The sequence below is a fragment of the Tauraco erythrolophus genome, chromosome 15 (genome assembly GCF_009769465.1).
Source record: "Tauraco erythrolophus isolate bTauEry1 chromosome 15, bTauEry1.pri, whole genome shotgun sequence".
Taxonomy (NCBI): Eukaryota; Metazoa; Chordata; class Aves; order Musophagiformes; family Musophagidae; genus Tauraco; species Tauraco erythrolophus.
Genome location: NC_141479.1, coordinates 23,001,388 through 23,015,330, shown reverse-complemented (window position 1 = coordinate 23,015,330; position 13,943 = coordinate 23,001,388). Strand labels below are relative to the sequence as shown.

The 13,943-nt window shown below is 53.0% G+C and overlaps 2 protein-coding genes across 2 annotated transcripts in view; one reads left to right on the top strand and one right to left on the bottom strand.

Moving 5' to 3' along the window:
* Window positions 1-3,007, bottom strand: part of AP1G1 (adaptor related protein complex 1 subunit gamma 1) — a 47,611-nt gene extending 44,604 nt beyond the window's left edge. The window contains 1 exon segment of the mRNA XM_086620692.1: window positions 2,961-3,007. The gene's annotated coding sequence lies outside the window, so the exon portion shown is untranslated.
* Window positions 3,008-5,113: 2,106 nt separating this feature from the next.
* Window positions 5,114-8,093, top strand: ATXN1L (ataxin 1 like). The gene has a single exon (XM_009991612.2). The coding sequence runs from the start codon at window positions 5,114-5,116 to the stop codon at window positions 7,184-7,186; it is 2,073 nt and encodes a 690-aa protein (XP_009989914.2). The 3' UTR covers window positions 7,187-8,093.
* The last annotated feature ends 5,850 nt before the right edge of the window (window positions 8,094-13,943 follow it).

Below are 13,943 nucleotides of genomic sequence, written 5' to 3'. Positions count from 1 at the left end.
TGCGGCCCAACGACAACTCGGGAGAGCAGGTGAGCGCTTCCCAGGAGGTGCCCGTTCCGGCACAGTGGTACCCGCACATCACACCAAACAACCCCTGAACCAGCTTCCGCAGGCACACTGAGCTCTCAATCCCAACAAGTATTAAACCATCTGCCAGAGAAGACAAGAAGTATTTCCGTTTTTTTAGAAGCTAACGAATGAAGCACTGGAAGAGTGAGCACACCTACATAGCTGCTCGGTGTGACAGACAAGATCAGAATTCCAGACTTCTGGCTTCTATTTCCATACTTCAATCACTGCTGACCTACATTACCTTTGTATTTCTCACCTGCTTCTAGTTTCCTAACTATTTTGATCTGTAAAGTAATCTGGTTATTTTACTTCCTGTGCACTTTCCTGCAGTTAAAATTAGGAAAAAAAAAAAAGCTGCTACTTTGTGACCAAAAAACCCACCCTTCTTTACCTTGGTTAATGTTAGATAAAAGATGAGACACCACACTTTTACACTCATTAATATAAACTTTACAATATACCAGGTAGCTTCAGCTATGCCCTAGGAAGTTCTAATCTTAGATTTTACCTATAGCATCTCTGCCAAATAGCTGGTGAAGGGTAATGCTACTACTCGTGATATTAGCAGCGTCACTTATACTCACGCTGCTGTAACTCTGTTTTTTCGAGTTACGTCCTCATCACATATTCACTTATTAACTCTTCAAAACTCCCATCCAATGGAGTAATACTGCTACAAGGCAGACTAGAATCGTTTCCTCAGAGAACAGATGAGTATCATTTAAAATAAATTAACATCACTTTCAGTCAGAAGAGTTTGGCCTGTTATTAAAAAATACAAATAAATCAAACCACCCATCTCCTGAAGTCGTATACACTGCCAACTCAAAATAAAAACAAATATTCACACTGGAGAGGCACAAGAAGCTTTACTGAATGAGTGCCATTAACTCCAGAAGTAGTTAAGATTTTTAAGAGCCCTTACACTTTGAAAGGCAACCTTCCAAATCTGAACTGCATTAACCAGTGCAGTCTGCCTGCACAGCTAAGAGCAGACAGCTTCAGTTCCTTTGCTGCTCTTCACAACCTTTTGACACTATTGCCTGACGAACTTACTCATCTCATTTTAGTTTACAATGATGCCAGTGAAAAACTCTGTATGCAAAGGAGCTATTAAGAATCGGAATATTTTTTTATCCTTTACTCTTACACTAGGACACTGCAATAAAGGTACTGCAGGAACCCTTCATTCCTGTCACACCACTTTTAGGAAAAAAATCAGATCAGCAGTCACAGGAACAAAAAAAAAAATAGTGTCCCCCCCTCAAAAAAAACAAAAAGGAAGAGAATGCTTTTTTATTAAAGAAGGAAATCTGAAAGTTCTTACACAGTGGAGACAAAAAAGCTGGATATCCCTTCCGAAAACAATTCCTCCAGACTTACTTTCCGCTTCTCAACTCAAAGGAATTCAAATACCTTCCCCTCGTCCCACCTTGGAAGAATCAAGGAGTTCACGCTGAACCCCTAAGAAGAAACTCAAAAGCTCCTGCCTTGATCGAGCTCTCAGGCACCTAGTAAAGTTTTCAAATCCTATGCCAAATACCAGAGTGCAGATGAGTAGGCAAAAGAAAAAATTTGGCAATAGAATGGGACATGCAAACAAAATAACGAAAAAATAACAAGTGTAGTTTAGAGACGGTGGGAGAAAGGGACGGAGAACAGCTATGTAAAAAACCAGCTGTGCACTATCACATAGAAGTGGAAGAGGAAAAAGAGCAAGTTTAGCAACACAAAAATCTATGCCATTTTAAATGTAAGACATTAGGGGTACTATGCAGGAGAAAATACATGTATTTTACTTTGTTTAAGCCAGTATGGGCCAAACACACCTCCAGTCGTGCATGTGACATGTCACCCTTCCGGAGGTGTTCCACTGGGATCCCGTACTGTTCTATTAACGTTTCAAGCATCAGAACTAAAACACATCACTAACCATCTTTAAGCATCATTTACAATGGAATAAAACACACAACTGTTCTACCTGACAACTTTAACAGTGCCTACTATAGAAAAAAAAACACTTTTTTGTCTTATAGCTCGTGAGAGAAGAGAGAGAGCTTGACCAACCTTGAAGAAGGGACTCGAAACTGCCTTTACGAACTGATTCCAAACCGGCAGCCTACCCCTGCCACAACCCGCGCTGGCAGTTTGTTGCAGATGCCTTTGGCCAGGAATCACAAGCCCATGCAGCCACAGGCGAACAGCCGGTACCGCGAGGCTCCGGGCTGCCGCGCAGCACCAGCAGCGCGACGCCGGCAACGGCGGGCGCGACGCCCGCGCTGCCTCTCAGACGCCACAGGCTCCAGCGGAGAGTCCCGCGGCGTTTGTCCCGACACAACTTGTGCGAGCCGGCGCTTCCCGCTGCGAAAAGGCTGTGCGGGATCGCCCGAGTCACGGCAGCGGGCTGCGAGGGGCAGAGGGGATTCTGCCAGCAACGCCTTCCCGGCAGGAAAAGGCCGGCGCGCGTGAGAAGCGCTGCCCCGTGCCCCGGGAGGCAGCGGTCCCGCGCACAGGCGCGGGGCAGGGTCCGAGCGGGCCCGGGCCGCCCAGCGGGGGCACGGAGCCGCAGGCCGCGGCCGGCGACCACAGGCGGCCAGCGCAGGCAGGCGGCCCGGCACAAGCCGCGCCGGCAGAAGCCGCGGGAGGGCACCGGGCAGCCGCCGGCGGCAGAAAGGCCAGCGGCGCTCCCGCGGGGCCGCAGCCCGGCCACGGAGCTCGGCGGCGGGCCGAGGCAGCGAAGACACGCAGGGGCCCGGGCGGTCGGGGCCGCACCAGCGGAGACTCGACGTGGCCAGCGGCGCGGGGAGGGGAGGGGAGGGGAGCGGAGCGAGCGGCGAGCGCCCAGCGCGGAGGCGGGCTGGGACGGCGGGCGCCGCGGCCCCACTCACCGGGCCGGTCCCTGCAGCGGAGGAAGCGGCAGCAGCCAGGCATTCAAAATGGCGGCGGCGCGGCCGCAGCACTGCTACGGCAGGCGGAGGGATCCGCGCGTCGGCACGCTGCTCTCGGCCTCCGGGCCTCTGCCGCCCGCGGGCGCGGGGCACGGACGCGGCGGCCCCGGCGAGGACAGCACGGGCACGGCGCGGCGCGTGCTGCGGCCCGGCGGAAAGGGCCGCTCGCACTACTTTTCTTGGCGGAAGCGCCCACGATGCCGGTCCTCGGAGGAGCGAGCCGCCTGCACCGTGGCAGTCAGTGATGACGTCACGCGCGGGGCGGTCCCGCGGCGAGGCCGGGCGAGTCGCGCCGCCGGCGCGGGGCGTTCGGCCGCGGGAGCGCGCAGGCTGCGCGCCCGCCGCCCCCGAGGAGGGCTCAGCCGCGGGGCGCTCGCAGCCCGCCGGTCTCCTGCGCTCCTTGTAAGTGTTCGCTGGGGAGTCCAGGGACAGCGTCACGCGTCCCTGGCATCGGAGGCGCAGCTCCGCACCTTTAACAGTCAGCGGGCGCGAAGCAGAGCGTTTTATGTCGAAAGCGTGTGGGGAGACTGTCCTGAGACCAGCCCTGTGGAGGGCAAGGCCGTGCGCCAGCAGCAATACCCAGAGAACGACTCCGGCTCGTTTTCCATCCGAGCAGGGGAAACCAAACCGGCCTTAAGGGATGTGTGGCGCGGCTGCTGCTCAGGCGCTCACAGGCGCTGCTGCTCAGGCCCGGCCTCTGGACTTCGGAGCAGGAGAGGCTTAGCGTGTGGCAGAGAAAGCAGGATCTCAAGAAGGGGATCCAGAGCCAGTCCCAGCTCCGGGCATCTCTCTTCTCTCTGCACTTCCCAGGACCTTTTGCCACTTTAAAAATCAATAAACGCCAAGAAACTGCACACTTGTAGGGACTTGCCGACAGCACCAAGACGAACAGAGACTGCCTGGAGAGTAGATGCAGGACAGGATGAGGGGTATGTTCAGACAAAAGGCGAAAAGCTGTGCAGAGGAAGCAGGGGGAGGCATCCTTCCAGGAGCGGCACCGCTGGCTCCCCACAATGAAAACCAGGCAGGCTACCGTGACTCTCGTGTTCCCGGATGGTTGCCTGGGAAAGTCTGTCTAAGGCGCGCGAGACAACAAACACCTCACGAAGGACACTGTGCTGGATGATGGATGACTCGTTCTCTGCGACTGGAGACCGGTATGTCCTTCATCTGCAGGATGTCACCCCTCCTGCACCGTGCTCCCTGCAGCCCACCCGCCTGGCTAGGCCGAGGTCTCGGTGCAGGCCTGTCCGCCGACCGGCCTGGCAGCACACCCTGCCCCCGGGGAGCCCGTCTCGCCGCCCTGCAGCGCGCCCTCCCCACCGGTTCTCCGCCGGGATGGCTCCGTGTCCGGCACGCACCTCGGCCCCGCTCGGCTCCGCCCGGCGCCCCGGGGACAGCCCCGCGGGACGGGCGGTGGGCGCGGCGCCGTCGGGCCCGGCCGGGCGTGGCTGGTTGCCACGACAACCGGCGCTGCGGACGCCCCCTGACGTCAGCCCCGAGCGCCGCGGGCGCGGCGTCGCACGCCCCCTGCCGACGGATGAGGCGCTTCCGCCGCGCGGGGCAGCGCGTCATTGCTGTGCGCCGCGGCGCGGGGAGGGGTCGGGCTGGAGGCGGCCGCGGGCGGCGCCGGCGCTGATGGGGGTCGCGGAGGAGGAGCCGGGCGATGGCGGGTGAGCCGCGGGCTGCGGTGGGCACGGGGCGGGCCCGTGGAAGCGGGGCGCGTCTGCGGCGCCTCGGGCTCGGTGGGACGCGGCGCGGTCGGGGCTCTAGGGCTGGGGGTGGGGCCGGTGACCGGCCTCGGGCGCCCGCTGTTCCTAGGCTGGAGTCCCGGGCGAGGGCTCGGGGCCGTCACCCTGTTCGTTCTCGGGTCCGGGGCTCAGGATTCTCCGGCCCTGTGGCTCGAGGGCTCCCTGCGCTCCTGGGGCCCGCGGCGGCTCGCGTCGGGGCCGGGACTTACGGCTCCCTCTGTTCCTGGCGCAGGTGAGGCGGCGGCCGGCAGCGGGAATCCGGGAGCCGGCGTGCGGCAGCCGCTGCGGGTGCCCCCATGAACGAGCGTCACGGCTGGGGCTGCCGGGACACCGCGGGGCACCATGAGAGCAGGCCACGAGCGCAGCCAGGAGTGCCTCCCGCCGAAGAAGCGGGAACTTCCCCCCGCCAGCACCGAGGCGGGGCGGGCAGGGGGTGCCCAGGCGTCGGGCGAGGGCCCCGAGTGGGCCCGGACAGCCGGGCCGGGTCCCGCGGCCCTGCGCCATGGTCCTGGTGAGGCCGCAGAAGCAGTGGCGGGTCTGACAGTGGACCAGTATGGGATGCTCTACAAAGTGGCAGTGCCACCCGCCACCTTTTCCCCCACGGGTCTGCACCCCGTGGTGAACGTGAGCCCCCTGCCCCCCGCCTTCAATGTGACCTCACCAATAATCCAGCACCCAGGAGTGCCCTACCCTCCCATCCACTACGCGCAGATCCCTCCAACGTCCCTCCAGTTCATCGGCTCGCATTACACAGTGCCCTATGCTGTCCCTCCTGGCTTCCTGCCTAGTCCTCTGCTGTCTCCTTCCACCAACCTCACAGCCTCTCATGTCCCCCACTTTGTACCATATGCCTCTCTCTTCACGGAAGAAGCCACTCCTTCCCCCCAGACTACCTCTCCTACCCACACCTTCAACAAATCTGCTTCTGCAGTCTCTCCTTCTGGCCAGATGCAGCACCATGCTGGGACCCAGCCGCTAGATACTGCACCAGGTAGAGTTCCTGTTTATTACCAGATGTCCCGCCTCCCACCAGGGTATTCAGCATATGAGACACCTACAGCAGGTGGAAGCCCAGAGTCTCCTCAGCAAGACAGTCAGCTGAGTTCAGAGGTAGCTGCTGCCAATGGTGGACAGAGACATATGGAGCATAATGTGGTGAGGAGGACCAGCGAGGCTGTGGACTCTGCCAGCAGTAAAGCTGAAGACTGTCTGCCAGGGCCTGCAGCAGGATGTGTGGTCGATGGACAGTTCCTTTCAGGTTACCAGACGTTGGGAACAGAGGTCTCTGTGCCAGCTCACAGAAGCACCCCAGACACTGATCTGGAAGTTCAGAGGGTGGTGGGGGTGTTGGCATCTCAGGATTATCATGTTCTGGCAGCCCAGAGGAAAGATGACCCGAGCCCTTTAAACCTTTGCCATGATATCCCTGATCAGCAGGGGGAGTCGAAGGACGTGCTGAGGAACACAGCGGGAAGGGCTGCTGCTGAGAAAAGCCAGTCCAGGAGTCCGTATGTAATGTCCCCTGAAGAGCCGGTTAGACAAAGACAATTAACCAAAGGAATGGTGATAGCCAACGGCAAGCCAGTCCTGGCTCCCGTTGGATCTGAGCCCATCAGGTCTTCCACTTCAGAAACCCTGGTGAGGCGGAGCCCAGATGCGCAGGCTCGAGGAAGTGTGCTTGAAAAGGACCTGGCCCAGCTGCAGCCACCCAGCTCCTCCCACTTGCCCTCTCATTTCATGAAAGGAGCCATAATCCAGCTGGCTACAGGAGAGCTGAAGCGGGTGGAGGACCTGCAGACTCAAGACTTTGTTCGCAGTGCGGAGGTGAGCGGGGGCCTGAAGATCGACTCCAGCACGGTGGTGGATATTCAGGAAAGCCAGTGGCCTGGGCTTGTCACACTGCATTTTGTGGTTGGGGAGCAACAAAGTAAAGTGAGCATTGATGTGCCCCCAGAGCATCCCTTCTTTGTGTATGGCCAGGGCTGGTCCTCCTGTAGCCCAGGGCGGACTGCTCAGCTCTTCGCTTTGCCCTGTCACAGGCTGCAGGTGGGTGATGTCTGCATATCAATCAGTTTACAGAGCATGAATGGCAACTCTGCCTCTCAGGCTAACTACCCTCTCACAGAGCAGTTGATATCTACGAGGGAGAGGTCTGAAAGAACAGCTCAGGGGTCCAGAGAACCATCTGACAGAGCTGCTGAAAGGAAGAGCCATGCAGACAGGGACAGTGCAGCCCAGAGCTCTCATGCAGAACCCTCTCAGCCTGAGACTGGCAGTCAGCACAGCTGGACAGCCCCAGGCTTCCAAAGATACAGCGTGCAGGCAGAGGAGCCTCGGCCCTCTCTGCTCCGTCCCTCTTTCATTCCCCAGGAGGTCAAGCTGTCTATTGAAGGGCGTTCTAATGCAGGGAAGTGATCCCTTTGAGGCTGTGAGGTTTGGCATCCCCTGTGGGTGGTTTCTTGCCATCAGGTGGAGAAATTGCACAGACTTTGTGACAGGTTCACCAGCAAGGCTGCTTTCTGCCCTGCAGGGCTGGATTTATTCCATCCAGTTCAGTGGCTGACCAGTTCCTCTTGGGGAATCAAGAGGGCTCCAGTGCCTCAGGGAGCAGCAACAGGCTAGCTGGGGTAGAGAACAGGGATGTGCTCATGAGCTTGCGATGAGAGCATTCCAGAGGTTGGAGGATGGGGCTTTCTCACACCTCCCTGAATAACTGATTCCCTGCAGGGCAGGGTCTAAGCATTCAGGATGGCTGGGGAGAAGAGGAGGGCAGACGGCTTAAGGTAGCAGATAAAATTGCTGAAGATTTTGTTCCTCCTTTCTCATGATGGGGAGAGATGAGTCCCCACTGGAGTTTCGGGGGCTCTACTCCCAGTATCCCTTTTCTTCACACATGCACTTTAAAAGGACCGTTCACCAATGGAGCTCTTGAGGGCAGGACGGAGATGCTTCTCTGGTGTTTCTGTTTAATGTCTCTTCCACTGAATCCAGCTGCTCTTTCTTCTTGCAAAGAATGTACGGATTTGAATGAATCACAGAAATTCAAGAGGAAGGACCAAAAGGATGGGTTTGGGTGTAGGTGAATAGAGAACTTGAGCACCTGGAATGGGGGACAAGTTGGGATGGGAGACATCAGTTTCCTGCTATAAAATACATTTAATTATTTGCCACCAAATCAAATCTTTCCTCCCATATTAATAACTTGAAAAAAATATCTCTTGGGCTTACAGCTTTTGCAGAGGTTTAGCCTATGGGTGAATGGTTTTGGGGTTTTTTTTTGGTTGGATTTTTTTTGGTGGTTTTGGTTTGTTTCGTTTGTTTTTTTTTTGTTTTTTTTTGTTTTTTTTTTACAGCTGGAGTAAAATATATTTAGTGTTCTCTTGGGGAGGATGGAAACTCATCTTTTTCTGTGAAAAGACTGAGACTATTTTGTAATTAAATCAGAAGAAAACTTTCCAGATGGCTAATTCTTCCCTGCAGGCAGTTTCCTGAATAAGCTCTAGACAAGAGATGAGTGTTTGTGCACGTGCAGGCAAGGTACAAAGTTTCTGCTAAGTACAGCTCTATGATTCATGTAGGGACTCTAAAAATATCACAGCACCATAGGGCATTATGGGGTGTGTTTGTGTTAGTTCTTCTGATGCTTCACTTTGGAGTTCCTCTGTAGAACAACATGGTAAAATCAAGAGTAGTCTTTGTCACGGTGAGATTTAATACAAATGTATATTAATACCTCGTTATGGTAATAACACTCCATTCAAGTGAAGACTCCTGTAGTTACACTAATTTGACCTCTCTGGTGGTGTGGTATGACACCAGCTCTAACTCCTCAGCTAGAATAAAAAAAAGGCACTATTGCATTGAGAATAAGAGTCTTCACTGACTTAACTCGGGTTCAGTATTCCTTGTGTTAAGGTGCCTATCTCTGTGCCAGGACCAGGCTCTCGAGAGAGTTTCTTTTCAGGGTGCAGGTGCCCGCTAGAGTTGTGATGCTGCTTCTGATGTTCAGCGTACCGTTTTCCATCTCCCTTCTCTCATCTTCCTGAAGTTCTCTGTCAGGCAGTGCCTGACTGCCAGGGCACTGCTTCTGTCTCCCTGAACGGCTCGTGTGTCGGCACCTCTCCTCTGCGCTTCGGTCCGCTTGCAGCGGTGGGATCTCTGGGCTGTTCTGCCCACTCTCCAGGAACATGTGTAAGTTGTTGGCTTCAGTTGTCTGTGTGACGGACGGAGAGGTGCTCCGCCCGAGTATTTGGCAAATTAGAGAGTCTCCAGAATGTCGTGTCCGTCCAGGCTGTCAGTCCCGTTTTCCTAGCGTGTTGCTAGCCATTTCTGTTGCCTTTGAAATGCCTGCACCAGGACAGTTTCTTTTCAGGCCTTAGGTGAGATACGCGCTACTCACGCCTTCAGTGTTTGTGCCTCGTGGGGGTTTCTCCAGAATGAGAATGCTGCCTGTGTCACACGTAGCTTCCCCGAAGTGACACTGCTTCCGATCTCATCAGCTGCATTTGAAATGTATGAAGTCATGGTGATGCTGTCATGTGAAGAATCCGTCTCCTTGATGCAGCAGCTGTGGGAACAGATGCTGTTGTCGTGGCACCATTTGTCAGCAAAATGTTCTGTCTGGGCCCGGGTGTCTGACCTCGTCACCTTGTGTGTCTCACAGTTGCTATTCATTGGACTCTCCTACGCAGAGACCTCGATCAGTGTTTGGTGAGTACTTCATGCTCAGGATGTCCAGGGTGTCTGTGGCCAGGGGCAGAAGGCAGAGGAGCCCAGGTTCTCTTGCCTGTTCTTTGCACGGTGCACGTAGAGGAATTCAGAGCTGTGGCAGGCAGCTAAGAAAGGGACCTTGCATATGTGTGGCGTGTGAATGTAGACAGACTGGTTGCAGGCATAGAGGAAATGTGCGCAGCTGAAAGGTGCAGAGCTCCTCATGTGCATCTTTGAACACAGAAGTCTCTGTCTCTTAGAGGTAGGGTTTGGAGAGCCTGCCTTACCTCATGTGTGTTACTGTGACTACTCCTCCTAGATCTCAGCCACACTGAACAGCGGTCTGCCAGGGCAGACACTGATGCATGAGGTGAGATGCTGTGTGGCTAAAATAGCTTTGTACTGTAGGCAGCTGGAGGGCTGTGAAGGTGCTCGCCCTGGATTTTGGCTAGCTGTGCATCTGTTGAGTGTGATTCTGAGCTCTGTGGAACAGGCCAGGGTGAATTTGACCCCGGTGCTTCTGTCCACACTCCCTGTCGGCCCTGCTCTTGTGCGCATTTCATCTTCTATGGGAGCAACGGTTTGGGGCACATCTCACAGTGGGGCATTGAGATGAAGAATCTGGGTGTCTGGCTGCTTGCCTCAGAGGTGCTGGGCAGAAGGAGGCCACTGGCAGCCCTCTAGCCCAGCTTAGTAGTACTTGTAATCACTGGAATCTGTCCTTACGGGGTTGGGCTGTGTTGCTCAGCGCCTGCAGTAGTTGTTTTGTTGAGCGTTGAGGCTCTGTTGAGACAGGGAGTGTGTGAGACAGGCTCTGCTGTAGGCAGAAAGGCTATGAATGAGCCCGTGGAGGAGGCTTTTATTTCTTAGGTTTACAGGGAAAGGAGGAGATAAAGCCAGGAAGACATTGTGGAATGAGATGGTTATCCAGGCTCTTCTGCTGGCAGAGATGTGACAGGCTTCTCAGAGAAATATACTGTTTTCCTGCTGCTATTGTGAAGGGGAGGAGAGCTGTGGTCTGGCCTGCCTGGAGGAGGGGGCCCCCTGGCCTTGGTCTTGTCCAGCTCACACTCTGTGGCAAGAGTCTATAGGATGCAATAATGGGTGTCTGTAGCCATCTGTCCCATCTCGTGAAACATTCCTTGGATCAGCTGCCCAGTAGAGGCCAGGCCTGTGTCCAGGCTGTGCGTATGCTGCTGCTCCAGGAACGTGAGGCTTGCTCCAAGTGACGAGCGCTCATCACTACCAGACTATGCAGAGGAAGCTCTGTCTGGAAAGAAGGAAAGCTGCAGAGGCCCCTCTGCCTCCCCTTTCCAGCAGGTGCACAAGTATAATGCACTTTTCATATTAAGTGTCCCTGACCCCCTGTCCCCACCCCACACTTGAAGTCACTTTTCTCCCATAGAGAACTAACAATCCTTGTTACTCAGAAAGTATTGTAAAAGAAACTACAGCAGCCTGAGTAGCCCCAACGCCAGTTCCTGCCCGCAGCAGTACATGTGCCTTTCCCTCGCGTCGCTCACAGCTGCTCTTTGTCGCCCAGGCTGTCCTCGCGCCTGAACTTTGCAGAAGCTGCTCAGACGGCTACGAATGCACATTGTGTACACAGTGTGGCCCAGGGTGTGTTCCAGGCATGGCTCAAAATGCTCACGGTCTTCAATCTGTCCAGGGAGGACAGGACTTGCCCCTGACGTCCTTCTAGGCTGCTGCCACCCCGCACACGCACCCGTGCACATTCTGGTTGTTTTCCGCTTTCATGGCACCTTAGCGCCAGGGGAAGGTCTGCCCATGCAAAGCAGAGAAACAGAGGTGTTGCACTGGGGGAACCGGCTGGGCTGCCCTGAGGCAAGGAGGTCTTTGTAGATAAGTGCTGATCCCTCAACTATAATCCCAGTTATGTAATGGCTGTATTAACATGTAACCGACCGCATTGTATCTAAAGCCTTAGAACTAGTCAGGTGCTCCCCTCCAACCTTGTTCCTGCCCCTTTCCTCCTACCTGATCTTTAACAAAGCATTAATAATTCTAAGGATAATCTCTATTTTGTTGTGCTTTTTTTGTAACTGTTTTAAATAAATCAATTTGTACTGTATATTTGTACTTTTGGTGAGATCCTTTTTCCTGTTTTACCATTTTAAGTCTGTACTTGGCTACACACAGATTGTATTTTTATTGGTAATGCTCTTCTGAATATTGCATTTAACTTGTTGACTCTGTAAACACAGTATATATCTATCTATATATATATATCTATATATAAACCAATAGCTTTTCCTTTGGTGTTTGAGACTTTTTGCTCGTCTGTAACATCAGTGGTCATTAGGATGTGGCTTCTCTGGTCTTTATACAGTGATCTGGAGACTTGCCACAAGGGCAAGATAAAGGCTGTCTGACAGATGGATTATAAGCCATAATTCTGTGTTCAAATACTTTCACTTTTATGTGATCTCTTTCTCCAACCCCTTAGAATAATGATCAGGTGCCAGTGACACTGCAGGGAAAGCTATGGTTTGCAGAGTGAAGCTACATCTCTGCTGGCCAAGCAAAACACACTAAAGCAATGGCAAATGTTGTGAAAAGCAAACTCTGCCAGTTTGAGTATGAAAACAGATAGAGGTGAGAATAAAAGTGAGAGATCATTCAGAGAACAAAGGAGGATACGAACAAAGTAACATGGAACTGAATAGACTCTTTCCAGATCTGGTGCCTTTTCCCAAAGGGACAGGGAAAGGTGGCTCCTGGATGTCAGTTCTACCTGACGAATGATACCTTAAAACAGGTTCTGTAAGGTGAGGAAACAAGATGTTCCAGTGGCATGTGGAGGAAATTGTAGTATTGAAAAGATTAAATGCTTTTTGTAGCAAGCGTCCACACGATTGTAACATTTCTTCATTATCAAGGAAAATATGCAACATTATTCGCTTTTAAGGCAACTATTGTAGTATTAACTAGGCCTTTAAGGGACTTCAATCAAAAGTTTTTAAAACTGCAAAAAGAGGGAAAAATCACATTTCTAAGTAGTCTGGCCAAACAGTTTTGCTTCTTCTTTTAACTTTACTCTTCTGATCTCAAGTAGGAATTTTGTGGTCACCATTTTGGACTTAATGCAGAGAAACAGCAACCTGAAAGAAGACAGTAGCTCCCAGTGCACTCAGACCACCACATAACTACTGCAGACCTTAACTGGAAATGCTCTGAAAGCAGCAGGGGTCTTCAGGCTGCCAAACCCAGATGTGGTGGTCTATGCGCTTGGTGAGCTGACATTTGGAAACCACAAAGCTACAGCACATGTTTTTAGATGCTTATTCTTAAAGAAACAAATAGAGAGTGTGCCACCCCTTTGCCCCCCCATGAGTCCTGTGCTAAATGTTTTGCCTTTTCCAGTTTAAACATGCCTAGATTTAATTTCCATAGTTGCATAATGAATTCTATTAGCTATGGGAACATTTTCCTATAGGAACAGACTATGGCATTTCACCTTGGCTACCTCTTGAATAAGCCAAAGAAGGCTTAAATTCCCTGCCCTCTGGCAGGTTTTTCCAGACTCAGTTGTAGCTTTCCATGGCCTCTCCTCAGCTCACCCCTTTTCCACATTCCTCTCACTGTTTTTGCTGCTCAGTGTGGAAGCCAAAGCAACTTTCTTTTCTATCTGTGTGGTTCTGTTTACTAATGGTCCCCCCCTCGCCCCACAGCGTCATCTGCAGCGACCACTGAAAGTCACTGCTGGTCACAGAGGAACTTACTATGAGAATGGATAACTTGAGCGTGAGCCGTGGTTCGAGATAAGATCCCCCCCTCGAGCCTTCTCTTCTCTAGGCTGAGCAGTCCCGGCTCTCCCAGCCTTTCCTCGCAGGAGATACACTCCAGTCCTTTCACTACCTTAGTGGCCCTTTGCTAGATGCTCTCCAGTACCTCTGTACCCCCGGCTCTGGGGAGCCCAGACCGGACACAGTACTCCTGGCGTGGCCTCACCAGTGCTGAATAAAGAGGAAAGCAAATCCATAGAGTACTAAAGAGCTGACCTGCCCTAACTGTTTACCATTCAATCAACAATTCCACTTGCAAACCTGAAATGCTGTTTAAGTGAAAATTAACTTGTGAGTAAACCAGCAAACTTGTTTCCTGTTTGCTTACCTTAGTCAGCCTTTCTGTTAGTGTTTATATGGGGTATCTTAGAACAGTAACTCAGTTTCCTCTTAGTTTTTCCATGGATGCTACTGCAAATAAGCACATAATGATAGTGTTAAGAGTGTGCACAGCCATTTGCACGGAGATGACATCCTCCTTTGCGTCCTTTTTATGAGCACAAACTGTGAGGGATTTACTCCCGGAGGAGCTGTGGACTATCAAAGTCCTCAGCTCCACAATTCATGCTGCAGTAAACAAGCTCCCTTTTTAGTGAGGTAGGCCTTCATCTGCAGCAGACCAAACCCATCAAGACAAGGGTCCAAGAGCAGGAAGA

Excerpts from the sequence above, each read along its gene's own strand:
- ATXN1L (XM_009991612.2), top strand. The coding sequence starts at position 5,114 with ATGAGAGCAGGCCACGAGCGCAGCCAGGAGTGCCTCCCGCCGAAGAAG.